This window comes from Phyllostomus discolor, chromosome 12 (genome assembly GCF_004126475.2).
Source record: "Phyllostomus discolor isolate MPI-MPIP mPhyDis1 chromosome 12, mPhyDis1.pri.v3, whole genome shotgun sequence".
Classification (NCBI taxonomy): domain Eukaryota; kingdom Metazoa; phylum Chordata; class Mammalia; order Chiroptera; family Phyllostomidae; genus Phyllostomus; species Phyllostomus discolor.
In genome coordinates, this window is record NC_040914.2 from 24,055,165 (window position 1) to 24,074,055 (window position 18,891).

At 44.3% G+C, this 18,891-nt stretch overlaps 1 protein-coding gene across 1 annotated transcript; it reads right to left on the bottom strand.

Annotated features, from left to right (window-relative positions):
• Positions 1-1,682: 1,682 nt before the first annotated feature.
• TARM1 (T cell-interacting, activating receptor on myeloid cells 1) lies at positions 1,683-18,785 on the bottom strand. Its single transcript, XM_036012640.1, has 10 exons — positions 18,281-18,785; positions 13,047-13,082; positions 12,635-12,925; positions 12,017-12,313; positions 5,098-5,133; positions 4,614-4,700; positions 4,478-4,505; positions 4,072-4,106; positions 3,658-3,695; positions 1,683-2,037 (listed from the first exon to the last, which is right to left on the bottom strand). Exons 1-10 carry the CDS (start codon positions 18,312-18,314, stop codon positions 1,894-1,896), a joined length of 1,026 nt encoding a protein of 341 aa, XP_035868533.1. The 5' UTR covers positions 18,315-18,785; the 3' UTR covers positions 1,683-1,893.
• Positions 18,786-18,891: the final 106 nt, after the last annotated feature.

Here is an 18,891-nt window from a genome sequence, read left to right on the forward strand (position 1 = left end):
TGAGAGAGAGAGAGAGAGAGATGGAGAGATCTTAACCATTCATCCATTTATGGGCATCTTCGTTATTGTGAATAATGCTGCGATAAATGCAGAGTGCATATATGTATTGCATTGAAATCCTGTTTTCATTTCCTTTTACCCAGAAGTTGGATTGTTAGATCCTGTGTTGATCTATTTTTAATTTTTCGAGGACCCTTGTATGGTTTTCTATGTCATGATTGTGATATAGACATAGTCCCAGATCCCTGAACAAAGCAAATTTCTGATCTCTGTACAGACCAAGTACTGATCCCTAACAGCCCAAGTCCCTAATCTGTGTACAAGATGAAGACCCTCTCTCTCTACAAGAGCAAGTCCCTGACCTCTTTTCTAAGTTGTTAATCCCAGTATACCCAGGTCTGTGATCCTTGTGTAAGATCAAGCCCCTGATTTCTATATAGACCTATTCCCTGATCCATGTACAAACTCTGATCTCTGCAGAGGCCAAGTCCCTGATTTCTCCTTTGACAGTCCCTGATCCCTATACACACAAACTCCCTGACCCCTGTAAGACAGGTGCAAAAATTGGAACCCAGCTCAGTCTCAAAAGCACATTCACTTCCTGTTCCAGATAATCATTCCAAGCCTCACTATCTCACCCCACCCCCCAGTGGTGAAATGTTGCATTGTCTCAGGTATCATTCTGAGGAAGGGTGCACAGAGGGCCTGAGTGAACATGTTAGTTATCTATTACTGTGTTATATCACCACAGACTCAGTGGCATTAAGCAACACATTATTCTCTCCTAGTTTCCAGGGCCAGCAAAAAATGGCACAACCTCTCAGGATCCTCAGGGGCTGTAGTCACCATGTCAGCCAGGCGGTGGTCTGATCTGAAAGCCAGTCAGGGAAAGGATCCACTTCGGAGCTGCAGTGTAATTTCAGTACACACTACCCAGAGCTAGCACAGCCCTCACAGGTTAAGGGTGCATTGCCCACAAGACTGCCCTTGCTTTAGATACCAGCTGCAAATTCAGGTGTCCTCAGGCCACCCTGACCAACAGCTGAGAATTTTGGAGGTCCCTACTATCTCCACTTATAATTTGCTAGACCCACTGAAAGAATGCAAAGGAAGTGCTATACTTAGGGTTACAATGTTATTGTAAAGGAAACAAATCAGGACTGGCTAACTGAAGAGAGACACATGATGAAGTCTGGGAGGGTCCCAAAAGCGAAACTTCCTATATCCTCAGGATGTGTCCACTGTCCAGGCACGTGAGGGTGGGTCACCAACCAGGAAGCATCCCTAGCCTCAGTATCTGGCATTTTTAGTGGAGTGTCATCAACAGGTGTGGTTGATTGAATTATTGCCCACATGACTGGGTCTGTCTCCAGCCTTCCTCTGTTTGCAGAGGTTGGACTGAGAGCACCTGGCTGACATTCCCAACACTCTAATGACATGATTTGTCTTCCTGGCATGAACAGTGCTGCTGCTCCTCACCCCCAACCTGAGGCATTTCTTGGCATATTACTCTGTGTAAATGATACTTTTCACTTAAAAAAAATAGTCCTGGCTGGTGTGGCTCAGTTGGTAGGATACCATTCCACAAAACGAAAGGTCGCTGGTTCATTTAGCAGCCAGGGCATACTCTTGGGTTGCAAATTCAATTTACAGTTGGGGCGCACGTGAGAGGCAACTGATTGATGTTCCTCTTTCACATCGATGTTTCCCTCCCTCCCTTCCCTCTAAAAATAAATCTTACTAGAAATATATAAATTTTATTTCTTTAGAAGAAGGAAGCCTAAACTGGAGATCTGAGGAAAGGCATCTCCATTTGTCTCATCCCCCAAGGGGCTTCTGCCCACTGTCCAGCCCCTTGTTGGAGGTTCTTCCTGGATCCAGATCTCTTCCTGGCTACATCTTAAGGGTCGAATACACACAGGTTTCTAGAGGTTGCTGCATCTGGTTGGAAGGGCCCTCACTCAGGGCTCTGGCATTCAGCTCAGCATACATCACTCCATGAGGTTCTTCAGCTCTTGACTCCTGAGATCCTTCATCCTGAGGGTGAGCAAGGAGAAGAGGATTAGATCTCCCAGGGAGGAGGATTTTGTGGTAAGGATGGAGCAGTCATAATAACAGTGTGGTAGACAGCTTTCCAGGAGACTTCCCCAGAGTCTCCTAGTCCTCAATTGAGTTTGCCTCCTCTCTCAAGGGTTAGCTGGACCTAGCATCGTACATCTGTGAGAGGAATAGAGCAAACACTAAAACACACCATAAAAGAAGGGAGGCCGTGTTCAAGATAAGGTCATGAGGGACGGCTTTTTCTGTCATGCCTACTTCTCTATTGTCCCCCAGCTCACTCACACTGATGAAGTCAGCTGCCATATTATCAACTGCCCTTTGGAGAGGCTCATACAACCAGCATGGTCTCTGGTCAATAGCAAAGAACTGAGTCCTGCTGACAACCACCTGAATGAGCATAGAAGCAACTCCTCTCCTAGTCAAGCCCTGGCCAGCACCTGCATCACAGCGCTGTGAGACCCAGAGTGAGAGACCCAGGTCAGCCACTCCAGAGCTGACCTACAAGCATGTGAGACAACAAATGTTGCTTTAGGCTACCACATTTAGGGAAGACGTGTTACACAGCAATAGATAATTTATACAAACAGCTACCAAAATGAGTGTTGGTAGAAAACATCCAGTATGAGTAAATCCATAGAGACAGAAAGCATGTTCGTTACTGTCAGGACTGAGGGAGGGGGAGGGAATGGGGGAGCAACTGCTAAAAGGGTGTGGGGCTTCCTCTTGGGGTGATGAAAATTCCTGGAACTAGATAATGGGCATCGTGGCCCAACACTGATTGTAGCAAATGTCACTGAATCATACATGTTACAGTGGTGACTTTTATGTGTGTGTTCATGCAATTTTTAATATGTATTTATTAAATTCTCACCCAAAGATATATTTACTGATTTTTTAGAGAGAGAGGAAGGGGAATGGGAAACATCAATGTGAGAAACATCCATCAGTTGCCTCCTATATGCACCCCAACTAGGGATCAAACCTACAACCTTTTTGGTGTACAGGATGACTCTCTAACCAAGTGAGAGCCATTCGGCCCAGGATTGACACAATTTTTCAAAAATTGAGTTACAAAGGGAAAAAGTAAGGGCTACTGTGAATGTTGCCACTGATGATGGATGCAGGATCTGCTGTGTGATGTACAGTGAAGCAGGTGCTTTAAAGCAGGATCCTACCATGTTTTCACCAAAGGTGAGATTATGTCCTCAGTGTCCTGATGAGGAGACTGAGACTCAGAGTGGGAACATCACTTGCCTGGGGTCCCACAGATAGTTAAAATAATGATAGCTTCCAGGTACTGAGTGCTTACGGCACACCTGGCATTTCCCCCATCTTTCTGTGGCTGTGAGTTCATTAAGCCATCCCATTAATCCTATGAGGGACTTCAACCCATTTAGGGAATGGGAAGTGTCCTCACAAAGGTGACTTGGGATGAAAGTCCCATGGCCAGAGAAGCATAGACAAGTCCAGACTGGGTTCTCCTGAAAGGTACAGGAAGGGTTGGGGCAGAAGAAAGCAGAAGCCCAAACCATTGATACATCTACAGGGGGAGCAGTGGAGAGCCTGGATGGAGCAAGGGGCTGATGGGAAACTCACCAGGGCAGGAGAGCAGCTCATCATAGCTGTAGACGCATCTGGGAGAGAGAAGACTCTGTTGTCGGTTCATGCCCAGGATTGAGGGGTCAGGTCTACACATGCACACAGCTACACACATGTACTCTCACAACACACATGTGTGTGCACTAATGCATGCATGTATAATATAGTGACACACCACACATGTGCACAAACAACATACAGACACACACAAAAGCACACAGATTGTACCTACACCGGATGCATATATATGTACATGTTCACACGTGTATGTACCCACCTGCATGCTACATGTGCAAACTCATGCATACAACCCTCATGTGTGTACACACCACACACCTGTACATGCATCACATATTCAAACACATTTAAACACAGACCCCGCACTACTACCTTCTTTTCCATGTTGATTACCTGTCACGACTTCAGGGTTCTTAGAAGAGTGGGAGCTGAGAGAAACAGAATGAAGCATTGGAGATTAAGGAAGGTAGAGAGAGAAAAGCAAGGTCACCACCCCAGTCTCTCTACCTATTCCCAGCTTGAATGCCCCACCCCCAGGTTTCCAAGTCACCCTGTGCTCTAGAAGGTAGGTCTTGGAGCCAAAGAGAAGGAAATGGTTGGGGGAAAGAATCCAAGGAAAGGACATTGAGTGAGACGTGGAGGATGGTTGTGAGAGGAGAGAACATGGAAGGAGACCTGGGGTGGTTGTGGGAGCTGGTCTGGGGCATGTAAAAGGTTGATGTAACAAAGAAGGGTAAGTAGTCCAGGAAATGGTGAAGGCCAAGTGAAGTGTTGGCTGATGGGTTCTTGAGTGGCCTACCATTTCGTTGCCCTGTTACGAGCTGCCCCTGGGGATGGAAAAAGAGAAGGGAACAAATTATCCCTCTGATGTTAGCTTGGTCATTATGTTTCACCATTTCTCCCAGAAGATTTACCCACTTTTCTCCTGAACTCACCACAGCAGGTGTATTTGTAGATGAGGAGGAAGGCTGCAAGGAGGAAGAGTGAGGTGAAGGTGACAATGAGGATGATTTCAGTGGTCCCTGGTAAGAGGAGAGCAGGGATGAGGCCCAGTTGGTTCCCTGAGACCTGTTCTGATGCCTAAATGTGTCTACCATTGATTGTGTTTCTCTGATATGCTGGAAACTCACTACATTTCTCTCATACTCACAAGGATCCCAGAAGGGAGATAGCATGATGGCCATTTTACAAAGGTACAAGCTGAGGGTCAGGGAATTGAAAGATTTCTGAAGGCACCCAAATACTGAGTAGGCAGAGCCCCAGCCCCACCCACCTTAAAAGATGTTGCATTAAACCACCATCTTCTGGCATCACTGAAACAGAAATATCCCTGAGGATGTTCCCAGCAAGACATAGCTTTCTGGGAGCTTCTCCCTGTGTTTGAAGGGCTCTGTATCCCAGGAGTCTCTCTTTTCTTACCTAGTGTTTCTGTTCTCTTGGCAGACTCTGTTTCATCTAGAAGACAGAATTCAAGTTGCAGAACAACCATCACAACAGTGTACCATTAATGTATAATTTTTATAACTCTATATTACCTGCAGATGTGCACCTCTATTGTAAATGTATAGAAACATGCACAGAAATGATGCTACTAAGGTCAGAGTGAAGTTTCTTCTGGAGGGGGAAGGAAAAGGATTTGGTTTGTGGGAAGAAAACAACATGTAGCAAATGTGACTAAATGTGGACAAGTATAATTCTGGGTGGTGACGAATGACTATCTTATCCTATTCTATTCTGTTTTTTTTTCTTTTCAGTTTTCTCAAAACGAAGCTCTTAAATGTAGTATATATTATAAATAACATTTTATCCAATTGGCTATATTTTTCTGGAGAACCTGGTCTAATACAACTGGGCAAAATTCTTTTAAGTCAGATATGGCTGCAGTTCCCAGGACAAAGGAAGTATCTTGCCAATTTTCCATAGTGCTTCTGAGGACAAAATCATAAATAACCCAACCTAACGTGGTTTCAGTGCCTAACCTTTCATCTTCCCCATAGCCATGTAGCTGTTTTGTAATCCTGTTGTGCAGAGAGATTAGGGTAGAGAAAGAGTGGACTTATAAAAAAAACAAACCCGACTTCCAGCAAGATGGAGGCATAGGTGGATCCACTGTACCTCCATATACAACCAAGATTAGAACAACAACAATTTAGGGCCAGAATAACACCCAGAACTGACAGAGAATTTATCTGAATGGAAGTCTGACAGCCAAGAAGTTGAAGTAGACCTGTTGATCCAGACCGGTAGGAGGGGCTGAGAGGAGGAGCGGGCACAGGTTGCGGCACGTGGAGATTGGGGAGAACTAGGCGCATAAGGCAACTGGGAGTGTGTAAGCCTTCTGGGATGCAGTGGTGGACCCTGAGTGTGTAAGCGGTGGCTGGCAGACCTAGTGAGGCGGCATTGTGGGCCAGGGCAGAGTGTGCAACCCAGGATCCCAGAGAAGGGACTGAGATCCCAGGAGAACGGAGGTACCACCATTGTCCCTCTCGCCCCCACCCCCACCCCCATCTACAATGTCACAATCTAGCGACTGGGGTGCCCAACCCAGGTGAACACCTAAGGCTCCACCCCTCACTGTAACAAGAGCGAACAGACCGGAAAAAAAAAAAGAGAGAGAGAGAGATGCATGTCTCCAACAGAAGAATAGATCAGTCCCCCAGGACTCATCCTTTTGAGCAACCAAGAAATAGCCAATCTATCAGATGCACAGTTCAAAACACTGGTGATCAGGAAGCTTATGGAATTGGTTGATTTTGGGCGCAAATTACATGAAAAAATGCAGGTTACCATAAAAGAGATGAAGGAAGATGCACAGAGAACCAATAGTGAAGGGAAGGAAACTGGGACTCAAAACAATAGAGTGGACCAGAAGGAAGAAAAAGATAACCAAGCAGGAAAGAATGAAGAAATAAGAATTCAAAAAAATGAGGAGAAGCTTAGGAACCTCAGGACATTTTTAAATGTTCCAACATCCGAATTATAGGGGTACCAGAAGGGGAAGAGGAAAAGCAACAGATTGAGCACGTATTTGAACAAATAATAAAGGAGAACTTCCCCACTCTGGCAAAGGAAATAGACTTCCAAGAAATCCAGGAAGCTCAAAAAGCCCCAAAGAAGTTGGATCCAAGAAGAAACACGCCAAGGCACTTCATAATTACATTAGCCAAGGTAAAAATGAAGGAGAGTATCCTAGAAGCAGCAAGAGATAAGGGGACAGTCACCTACAAAGGAGTTCCCACCAGACTGTCAGCTGATTTCTCAAAAGAGACCTTACAGACAAGAAGGGGCTAGAAAGAAATATTCCAAGTCATGAAAGACAAGGACCTACATCCCAGATTGCTCTATCCAGCAAAGCTCTTACTTAGAATGGAAGGGCAGATAAAGTGCTTCTCAGATAAGATGAAGTTAAAGGAGTTCATCATCACCAAGCCCTTATTTTATGAAATGTTAAAGGGGCTTATCTAAGAAAAGAAGATAAAGAAAAAACATGTATAGTAAAAGGACAGCAAACTCACAATTATTAACAACCACACCTAAAGCAAAACCAAAAGAAACTAAACAAACAACTAGAACAGGAACAGAACCACAGAAATGGAGATCACATGGAGGGTTAGCAACAGGGCAGTGGGAAGAGGAGAGAGGGGGAAAAGGTACAGAGAATAAGTAGCATAGAATGTAGGTTGAAAATAGATAGGGGGAGGGTAAGAATAGTATGGGAAATGTAGAAGCTAAAGAACTTATAAGTATGACACATGGACATGACTAAAGGGGGGGATATGGGTGGGAGAGGGTGTACAGGGTGGAGGGGAGTGAAGGGGGAACATGGGACAACTGTAATAGCATAGTCAATAAAATATATTAAAATAAAACATAACAAAAAAAACCCCATAAACTAAAGTTCAAAGCGCTTACTTGAATAGCATGTTGTCACATGCCTGTGAGTAGCAGAGTGTGGCTGGAACCACATTCAGGCTTCGCTAGTTCTGCTGAGGTGACACCACATCACTCTGCAGTGCTTCACTGTCCCCACCTGTGACATCTCTGCCTTGGAGTTAACCGAAGAGGATGAAGTACACCCCGAGTTCCTAGAGCTCCCCTCTTTCACCTCTTACTTCAAAGAAGGGAGTGGCCATGGGGAGTCCACGGGGTACTCTCAGCCATGTATTTCATCTGTTTCCTATCACCCCTGCTTTCGGTTCTTCACTTCTCTGTCCAACTAGCCTTGGTTTCCATCTCGGGGCACCATCAGGAAGTGGGACGCTGTTTATCACAACCTCCTTCTGTCAGCTCACCCTCCCTGCCTGCTGTGTTCTGTTTTATTTGGAACCAGGGGCCACATTTAGCTGGTTCAAATTCAGAAATAATGAATAACTGGAAAACGAGACAAACTGAACTTTGGAATAAAGGACCTTCAAGTGGCCTTGAAGACCGATGATGCTGTTTGGTGGCAAATATTTCTTGAATAGCCACTGGCTTGGGGCACATATTTTAGGTGATTAGAGGCTTCAGGGATAGGAGGAGAGTACGTTGTCTACCCCCAAAGTGCCTGCCAAGAACTCTGGTGTCTAACTGGAAACTAGACATGGGTTTCCTGCCGGATTTCTCAACTTTTGCACTATTGACATGTAGAGCTGGATGATTCTTTGTGGGGAGGGAGTCCCATGCATTGTAAGATGTTTTGCAGCACATCTGATCTCTACCTACTAGATGCCAGGAGCATCCCACATCCCCAGTTGTGGCCACCAAAGATGTCTCCAGACATTGCCATTTGTCACTGACTTGAGAACCAATGGTCTAAGGAAAATGAGGAATGAGGTCAAAGTCAGTTACTTCTCTTTCCTTTCTGTCAGGATTACTGCCACCCACCTGACTCTCTCTGCCTCCTGCCTTGGCTGATCAGATAACCTTCACATCTCTGCAAGTTCAACAAACAGGTGTAGCAACAGGTGTAGAGTTCTGGTCCTACAACAGCTGTGTGAAACAGGATTGTAAAAGGCCCTGGTGACACTGAAAGGGGAACTCCTGGGCCATTTTCAGTAATCCATCTGTACACCTGCACCCAGTCATCTGCTCTCCAAGCACACCCCTCTGCCATCCTCTTTTCCTCAGCCTGTGGCCCTGGTGACAGTTGCCAGGTCTTGGGTCATGGCTGAAGGAAGACAGGAAAGGTCTAGATTGAGCTTCACAACACTTGCTTGGACACCTGTTACATCAGCATATTCAAGCAGCAGCATCGAGGTCTTCCTCAATGACCATCAAGGAAAAAAGCCACAAGGCCCCTCATATGCCATGAATAAATAGAGGAATGGGAAAATCTATTAATTACCAGTTGTTGAGTAACTGAAAACTTTTAAATAAAAGTTCCCTTTTCTGTGGAGAGCAGGTCCAACTTACTATGTCTTTCTTCCCATTTTACCCCTCTCTTTTTATTTTATTTTATTTTAATCATTGTTCAAATACAGTTTTCTCCTTTTTACTCCCAATCCAACCCCCCTCCCACCCCTCCCCACTTCCCTCCCATTACCATCCTCCCCTTAGCTTATGACCTTGTGTCCTCTAAGTTTGTTCCCGTGAACCCTTCCCACTGTCCCGTTAAATTCCCTCTACTCTCTTCTGTGGGCACTGTCAGCCTGCCCTCCATTTCAGTGTCTTTGGTTATATTTTGCATGTTTCTTTGTTTTGTTATTTAGGTTCCTGTTAAAGGTGAGATCATATAGTATTTGTCTTTCACTGCCTGGCTTGTTTCGCTTAGCGTGATGTTTTCCAGCTCCATCCACACTGTTGCGAAGGGTAGGAGCTCCTTCTTTCTTTCTGCTGCATAGAATTCCATTGTGTAAATGTACCAAATGTACCATTCATTTACTGATGGGCATCTTGGTTGCTTCCAGCATCTAGCTATTGTAAATTGTGCTGCTATGAACATTGGGATGCACAGGTTCTTTTGAATTGGTGTTTTAGTATTCTTAGGATAGAGTCCCAGCAGTGGAATCCCATTTTGCCCCTCTCTTTATCATCACTTTTGGAAAAGACTACCTCATCTGTGCTTACCTTTGTCAGATGTGATTATACTGAGTTAAAGAGACAGACATACATACACCCCTGGTGTTTTTAGAACCTGGAGTAACTTAGGTGTCATAATTTCCCACCAATCTTTGTAATTAATAGTAATGATAAGAATACTTATCATTATTTTGAGAGGGATACAATTTTTTTTTTTAGAAAGAGAAACATTGGTTTGTTGTTCCATTTGTTGATGCACTTATTGGTTGCTGCTTGTACATGCCCTGATCGGGCATTGAACCCACAACGTTGATGCATCGGGATGATGCTCTAACCAACTGAACTGCCTGGCCAGGAATGTAGTTCTTGATAGAACCGTTTTGGAACTCAGAGGGAGAAGGAACCGTTCTCCCTTGGAACGGTTCCAAGAACCGTTTTGGAACTTCCCTCAGGGGGAAGTTTTGGGTGTTCATAATGATAGTAACAGCAAATATGTATATGGTATTTGCTATGCACCAGACACAGGTTTGGGAAGGATTTTGGAAAATGACTCATCAGAATATCATCACAAGTCCATTGTGTCAGTGCTACTTACTGTCAACCCCATTTAACAGATGAAGAAACTGAGACAGAGAAAGGCTAAGTAATCTGTAGGAAAATGTGTTATTAGTTACAGGGCCCAACTAAGATCCAAATGATTATAATTATTTGCAAACCAAAACTCCCTTTATACCCTTTCAGACCATGGGGCCATCTACCTGAGTAATGGATGCCTGTTTCTTGCTCAAATGGTTCTGGTGGCTTGAATGTTTTGCCCCAGTTATCTATCCCTGGAGGGGACATTGACTACCTTCACACTGACCTAGAAAAGAGAATGGAGTAAACAAATGGACTGTAGAGCAGGAAAGATATCCCAAAGAACATGACAGAAGGGGACAGGGCATTCTCTTGGGTCTCTTCTATAAGAGCCCTCATTTCAGGGATGAGGTCTCCACCCTCATGACTTAATTTGCCTTCCAGAGTCCCCATCTCCCAATACTATCACATTGGGACACCAGGAATTCAACATATGGATTTGGTGTGGCGGATCCTCAAAAAATTAAACACAATTACCTCTGATGCAGCAATTCCATGTATGGGTATTTATGCAGCAAAATTTAAAGCAGGGCCTCAAGGAAATATTTGCACACCCATTTTCATAGCAGCATTATTCACAATAGCCAAAAGACAGAAGCAACCCAAGTGCCCATAAGCAAGTGCATGGAAAAACAAAATGTGGTCTAGCTATGCAGTCAAACATCATTCAACCTTAAAAATGAAGCAAATTCTGCCCTGGCTGGTGTGGCTCAGTGGATTGAGTGCCGGCCTGCAAACCAGAGGGTCACGGTTTGATTCCCAGTCAGGGCACATGCCTGAGTGTAGGCCAGGTCCCCAGTAGGGGGTGTATGAGGGGCAACCACACATTGATGTTTCCCTCCCTTTTTCCTTCCCTTCCTCTCTTTCTAAAAATAAATGAATAAAAATAAAGTAAAAAAGGAAATTCTGATGTGCTGCAACATAGAGGAACCCTGGGGACATTATGCTAAGGGAAATAATCCAGTCATAAAAATACAAATACTGTACGATTCCACTTCTGTGAGGTGTCTAGACTAGTCAAATTCATAGAGACAAAGTAGAGTGGTGGGTGCCAGGGGCTGGGGAAGTGGGAATGGGAAGGGGTTGGGACAGAGTTTCAGTTTTAAAGATGAAGAGAGTACAGTGGGTGGACAGTGGTGACTGCAGCACAACAATGTGAATGTACTTAACACCATTGAACTGTGCACTTAAAAGTGGTTAAAATGGTAAATTTTATATTATGTGTTTTTATCACTTGTAAAAAAAAAATCACCCCTTAAAAAAAGTCTAGGCAGGAAAAGAAGAGCTAAAAAGCATGAATAGTAGACAATGAACATAAAACAGATCTCCTGGAGCTTCTCAGTTTGTCTGGAAAGGAATTAAAGTTCCTACTGTATAACTCCATGAAATGTTATTCACACTTTAGTCTAAATGAATGGTGTCCTGCCAGGAGATAGGCAATAACTTTGTGGCTAGATCTTATTTTCTTAGTGGGGTCGGTTATTATGAATCCACCAAGCCTCCTTTCCTGTGATTCCCCACCACTCACACTCCCTGTTAGCAGAAGATCCTGTCCACTCTGCCACATGGTTCTGGCCCTAACTTTCTTATTTCCAAGTGATTTTTTCCCCCAAGCTCCAGAGTTTTGTAGGGACAGAGCCTCCCTCTGGTATACTCCAGGTGGCAGATAATTCAGCTATTGTCCTCATGGTAAAAACCTTACCTGTCACCCAGATCTCAAAGTGATCACTGGGCACTGAGGCCAGGAAAGGAGCCCTTTTTTGGTAGTACACACAGCTGTAGTTCCCAGTGTCATTGACTGTCACACTTCGAAGGGGAAAGCCTGGCTCCTCCCCTACTGGATTCTGCAGCTGTATGGATGTTGGAGTTCCTTTCTTCAGTAGAACAAACATGTAAGACTCAATCACATGTCTGGGCTTCTGGCACTGCAGAGTCATGTTTTCTCCTGCAGTCACATTGCCCCTATGGTGGCCTTGGAGGGAAGGTTTGGCTAAATACCCTGTAAGAGAAGGAAGGCTCAGAAATCATGGGAGAAGCCTTGGGTGCCCCCTCAATCTTACTGTCCTTGCAGGATTCTTAGGGAGTGTGGGAAGTGACAGTCACCTGCTCTCACCCTCTTTCTGCTCTGACTCCAGGAAGTAGGTTTCCCTCCTACAAGCCCTGGGTGAAGCCACAGTCCTCAATTCTGTTCCTGTTTTTCTCATCTCCCCTTCCCTATCTACAATGGAGATGAGACCCCTGACCCCACTCTTTTTCTCTGGATTCCCCCTCAACCCTGTCCTAGGAAGAGCATGTGTCATTCTGAGCACCCTGTCCTCACCTGTCACCAGTAGTAGAAGGACATCACTGGGTGGTGACCTTTTGTTGGGGCTCTGTCTTCTATAATATTCACAGGTGTACTCTCCAGCATCACTGTTTTGTAGATCAGTGAGGTGAAGTTCTGTCCCAGTCTCTATGGTATCAGAAGATTCCAACAACTGTATGGTGGAGTTATTTTTTTTAAAAATAAACTTGACATTCTCGATAGGAGCTGAGCATTGCAGTGTCACCTTACTGTGAGTGGGAACCACCCAGCTGGGCCAGACACTGATGGAGGGCCTGGGAAGTGACTCTGGAAGGAAGCAGAGTCCAGGGCTGGGTTTGATACACTGATCTGTGCTTTTAAAATTGGAAAGGGGATATGGGGAATTTGGAATGAAAGAGAAGGAAAGTTTCACTGTAGAAAGACTCACCGTCTGTTATGCAGTCTGGTAGGCCAACACACAGCCCTGAAAGGGAATCATCCATGAGACATAAACACCTGCCTGGAGCCCATGTCCTCAATCTACCCTGGTCCCCTAGGAACCATCCAGGGCTTTTGCTGAAAATGAGCCGCTCATTATCATATTCCCCAGCAGTCCCAGCCCCCTCCCCAAGAACCCAGTTGGCATCAGTGTCAATTTGCAGCTTATGTTTCTCCCCTAGGGCAGCCGTAACAAATTACCACACAGTTCCTGGCTCATAACAACACAAACATTACAGCGCAGTTTGGTTCATGAGAGAAATCTAGCATCATTTGTTTCACTAGCTAAAATCAAGGTTGCACTGATTTTAATCAATGGTTAAAATCAAGGTGTATTAGATCAGTCAATCGATTGATCTCACATCTTCATTAGCCACTCATCTATTGGTGAACCACTTAGGTGGTTTTCATGTTTTCACTATTGTAAATAATGCTGCAGTGAACATAAGGGTGCAGATACCTCTTTTTAAAACATCCTCACCTGAGGATATGTTTATTGATTACACAAAGAGAGGAAGGGGAGGGGGAGAGAGAAAGAGAGAAGAAACATTGACATGAGAGAGAAACATCAATCAGTTGCCTCCCATGCACACCCTGACCGAGGGTCAAACTTGCAACCTAGGTAGGTGCCCAGACCAGGGATTAAGCCCTCAGCCTTTTGGTATACAGAATGATGCTCCAACCAACTGAGCCACCTGGCCAGGGTAATAGTTCTTTAAGATTGTGTTTTCATTTCCTTCAGCTATATGCCCAGAAGTGGAATTGCTGGGTCACATGATAACTCTATTTGTAACTTTTGGAGGAACTCCCATAGTGGCTTTGCCCATTTACATTCCCTTTTCTCCACATCTTCTCCAACACTTGGTATCACACCTTCTTGATGGTGGCCATTCTAACAGGTGGTGAGTATTTGCAGCAGAGATTGCGGGCCCCGCTGAGCCCATTTGACTGTCGGGTCCTCTATGTAACAAGTTGCCAACACCTGCAGAGATCCTGGGATTCACTGTTCACTTCCCTCCCTGAAGTTTTCCCAGTCGTGACTCCCTTCATTCCCCCTCTAGGTATTTCCTGCCCAACTTCCTCCAAACTATGACCTTTTAAATTTCCCAGGATGACTCTGTGGAAAGTTGGGGGTCATTGGAACTGTTCAGACCAGACTTTGAATTCAGCTTCACTTAGTAGCCAAGTGGCTTTCTGTGTCACATCAGCAGTCACTATCAAGTTCCTCAACAGGCAATGTGGGGATGTGACTATTTCGCAAAATTTCTCTAAGACAAGTAACATGACTTGAAGTCATACAAAGACACAAGATTAAGTAATACTGATTTTGTGAGAAAGTCATTCTCTTCTCATTCTGCCTCTGTCTCTGTCTCTGTCTCTGTCTCTGTCACGGAAGAATATTGCAGCCAGGTGCTAGTTTCTAACCCATTTCTTTTTATGTGTTGTTTTTTTAGGAAGAGGATGTGAGAGAGGGAGGGGGAAAGATGATAGACATTGTTTTGTTGTTCCACTTATTGATGCATTCATTGGTTGATTCTTGTATGTGCCCTGACCAAAGATCACACACACAACCTTGGTGTATTGGGATGATGCTCTAACCAGCTGAGCTACCTAGCCAGGGCTCCAACCCATTGTATTCACTTTTATCTCTAAGGAAGAAAGACCAGGGGCAGGGCGGGAATGTGGCCCAGTGTCTACAGTCAAGCAGCAGTAGCTACTAGAACTTAATCGTATTGTTTCCCCTGCTTCCTATATACTGACAACTATATTGTATTTTTGATGAGTGATACTGATTTTCCATTAATAGAAGTGTTTTATAGACCTTTCAAAATAGCATTGAACATAAAAAGAATAATATAAAAATCTGAAGCAATGTGAAGAAGACTATCACTTATATGAAAGAATATAGATATCATGTACATCTGGCAAAATGCCATTGGGCAGTTCAATAATGACTGAGATTGGGAAACAGATAGATGAAGGAAAATGTGTGTAAGGCCCCCAACACTTTTCTGGTATGTAATAGGTATTCGAGAAATGAAAGTTTTTGCCCTGGCCAGGTGGTTGAGTTGGTTGGAGCGTCATCCCATACATCAAATGAAGTGGGTTCAGTCCCTAGTCAGGGCACAATAGGAGGCAACCAATCCATGTTTCTGTCTCACATTGATGTTCTCTCTCCACCCCCTTCCTTTTCTCTCTGTAATCAACAAGCATATCCTCAGGAAAGGATTAAAAAAATTTTTTTTTAATTAGAAAAGAGAAACTGTGTGAGGGACTTCTGGCCAAGATGCAGGCATAGGTAGACACACTGTGCCTCCTCCCACAACCAAAAGAAGGACAACAACAAACTTAAAAACAAAAAACAACCAGAACTAACAGAAAATCGAATTGTATGGAAGTTCGACAACCAAGGAGTTAAGGAAGAAACGTTCATCCAGACTGGTAGGAGGGGCGGAGATGGGTGGCCAGGGTGGACAGGACTTGGAGCAAGGTGGCAGCTGGCAGAGTGGGCAGTCCCACATTCATGTGTGGATAAACCAGGAGGAACAACTGGGGAGTGAGACAGACCACACAACCCAGGGCTTTAATGCAGGGAAATAAAGCCTCAGACCTCTGATTGAAAACACTGGTGGGGATTGTGGCTGGGGGAGAAACTCCCAGCCTCACAGGAGAGTTTGTTCACAGGGTTTGGGAAAGTACACAAGCCCACCCATCCAGCAATCAGCACCAGAAGGGCCCAATTTGCTTGTGGGAAACAGGGGAAGTGACTGAAATCCGGCAGAGAGTGGAGCAAGCAGCATTGTCCCCTCTTGGACCCTCCCCGCACATACAGTGTCACAGTGCAGCAATGTGGGATGCCCCACCCTGGTGAACACCTATGGCTCTGCCCCTTACTACGTAACAGGTGCCCGAGACAGGAAAAAAAAATGGCCCAAATGAAAGAACAGATCCAAGCTCCAGAAAAAATACAACTAAGTGACGAAGAGATAGCCAACCTATCAGATGCACCATTCAAAACACTGGTAATCAGGATGCTCACAGAATTGGTTGAATATGGTTGCAAATTAGATGAAAAAATGAAGGCTACACTAAATGAAATGAAGGGAAATGTACAGGGAACCAACAGTGATGGGAAGGAAACTGGGACTCAGATCGACGGTGTGGACCAGAAGGAAGGAAGAAACAGTCAACTAGAACAGAATGAAGAAACAATAATTCAAAAAAATTGAGGAGAGGCTTAGGAACCTCCAGGACATCTTTAAATTTCCAACATCTCAGTCATATAAGGGTGTCAGAAGGACAAGAGGAAGACCAAGAAATTGAAAACTTATTTGAAAAAATAATGGAGAATGTCCCGAATCTGGCAAAGGAAATAGACTTCCAGGAAGTCCAGGAAGCTCAGAGAGTCCCAAAGAAGTTGGACCCAAGGAGAAACACACTAAGGGACATCATAATTACATTAGCCAAGATTAAAGATAAGAAGAGAAAACTAAAAATGGATCTGCCTTTCAACCCAGCAATTCCACTGCTGGGACTATATCCTAAGAACACTAAAACACCAATACAAAAGAACCTTTGCACCCCAATGTTCATAGCAGTACAATTTACAATAGCTAGGTGCTGGAAGCAACCTACATGCCCATCAGTAAATGAATGGATCAAAAAACTATGGTACATTTACACAGTGGAATTCTATGCAGCAGAAAGAAAGAAGGAGCTCCTACCCTTCGCAACAGCTTGGGTGGAGCTGGAAAGCATTATGCTAAGCGAAATAAGCCAGGCAGTGAAAGACAAATACTATATGATCTCACCTTTAACAGGAACCTAAACAACAACAAAAAAGAAACAAGCAAAATATAGTCAAAGATACTGAAATAGAGGACAGGCTGACAGTGACCAGAGGGGAGAGAAGAGGGAATTTCAGGGGGAAATGGGAAGGGTTTACAGGAACAAATTTAAAGGACACGTGGACAAAAACTAGGCGGAGGGTGGTAATGGGAGGGAAGTGGGGAGGGTTGGGTGGGTGGGCTGGATTGGGAGTAAAAGGGAGAAAACTGTACTTGAATAATTATTTAAATAAATAAATAATAAATAAATAAATAAATAAATAAGAAAAGAAAAGAAAGGAAGAAACAGAGAGAATCTTAAAAGCAGCAAGAGAAAAGGAAAGTTACCTACAAAGGAGTGCCCATAAGACTTTTAGCGATTTCTCAAAAGAAACCTTGCAGGCAAGAAGGGGCTGGAAAGAAGTATTCCAAGTCATGAAAGTCAAGGACCTACATCCAAGATTACTGTAAAGCTATCCAGCAAAGCTCTTATTTAGAATGGAAGGGCAGATAAAGTGCTTCCCAGATAAGGTCAAGTTAAAAGAGTTCATCATCACCAAGCCCTTATTCTATGAAATGTTAAAGGGACTTATCTAAGAAAAAGAAGATAAAAAATGTGAACAGTAAAATGACAACAAACTCACAGTTATTAACAACTGAACCTAAACCAAAAACAAAAACTAAGCAAACAACTAGAAGAGGAACAGAACCAAAGAAATGAAGATCACATGGAGGGTTATCAGCAGGGGAGGGGGAAAGAGGGGGAAAAGGTACAGAGAATAAGTAGCACAAATGGTAGGTAGAAGATAGACAGGGGGAGATTAAGAATAGTATAAGAGATGTAGAAGCCAAAGAACTTACATGTATGACCTATGGACAGAACTAAAGGGGGGGAATGTGGGTGGAAGGGAGTGCACAGGGCAGAGGGGAATAAAGGGGGCTAATGGGACAACTGTAATAGCATAGTCAATAAAATACATTTAAAGAAAATTAGAAAAGAGCCCAGCAGGTGTGGTTCTGTGGATTGAGCACCACCTGTGAACAAAAAAATCGCCACTGGTTTCATTCCCGGTCATGACACATGCATGGACTGCAGGCCAGGTCCTTAGGGGCATGCAAAAGACAGCTAATCTGTGTCTCTCTCCATATCAGTGTTTCACTCCTCTCTCCCTTCCTTTCTCTCTAAAAATAAATAAATGAAATGTTTTTAAAAAATTGAACTAGAAATGAAAGTTTCTGTTCTTTGCTTATTCCTCCGAAGCCACTACCTACCCCACAAGTCATAGCAACACCAGCTTCCTCCACAGCCTGTCTCACCACCACCCTCATTGGCTCCTCTACCCTCTCCCATACTTACCAACACAGAACAGGGCCAGGGATGGCAGGATCATCGTGGCCCCCTAAGCCTCTTTCCAGGATCTTCGTTGAATTTTGCTGTTTGTGGTAAGTCAAAATGGTCTCATGACTCCTTGATGTACTATAACAGCTTTGTTCCATTTTTAATCATTTGCTGTTACATACCCACAGTCCCTGCCTCCCAGTCATAATCAGGAAATGATGACTATTTATTGCAACACACTCTCAAGTCACTTCCCCCAGGCTGCGCCAAGCACAGAGTTTAGATCACCCAATACAGTCTAAGGCCTACTCACAAATGTGCATAATATGTGAGAAATTGCTCATCAAATTGTATAACCATTGTCCCCTTCTACATGGTGACAGAATTCAGCAGGGCCCAGGGCCATCAGAATCAGAACTCCATTTCTCTCCCGTGGTTGGTGTTTCTGGTCAACAGGGTATGAGTGGAAGTGACAGGTACAAGTTCTGGTTATGCCTTTGGGAGCATGGGAGGGTAGAAATGGGTACAGAGGTGATAAGGATGAGTTGTAGGGGCGAGGGATCCAAGATGGCAGAGGGCTGGATGGAAGCTCCACTCATCTCCTTCCCAGGATGAAACTGACATTACAG

Coding starts and splice junctions, on each gene's coding strand:
- TARM1 (XM_036012640.1), bottom strand. CDS start 18,314: ATGATCCTGCCATCCCTGGCCCTGTTCTGTGTTG. Junction 4,107..4,477: donor CGTAACAGGGCAACGAAATG/GTAGGCCACTCA, acceptor TGTTTCTCTCAG/CTCCCACTCTTCTAAGAACC. Junction 2,038..3,657: donor TGAGCTGCTCTCCTGCCCTG/GTGAGTTTCCCA, acceptor GCTCACCCTCAG/GATGAAGGATCTCAGGAGTC.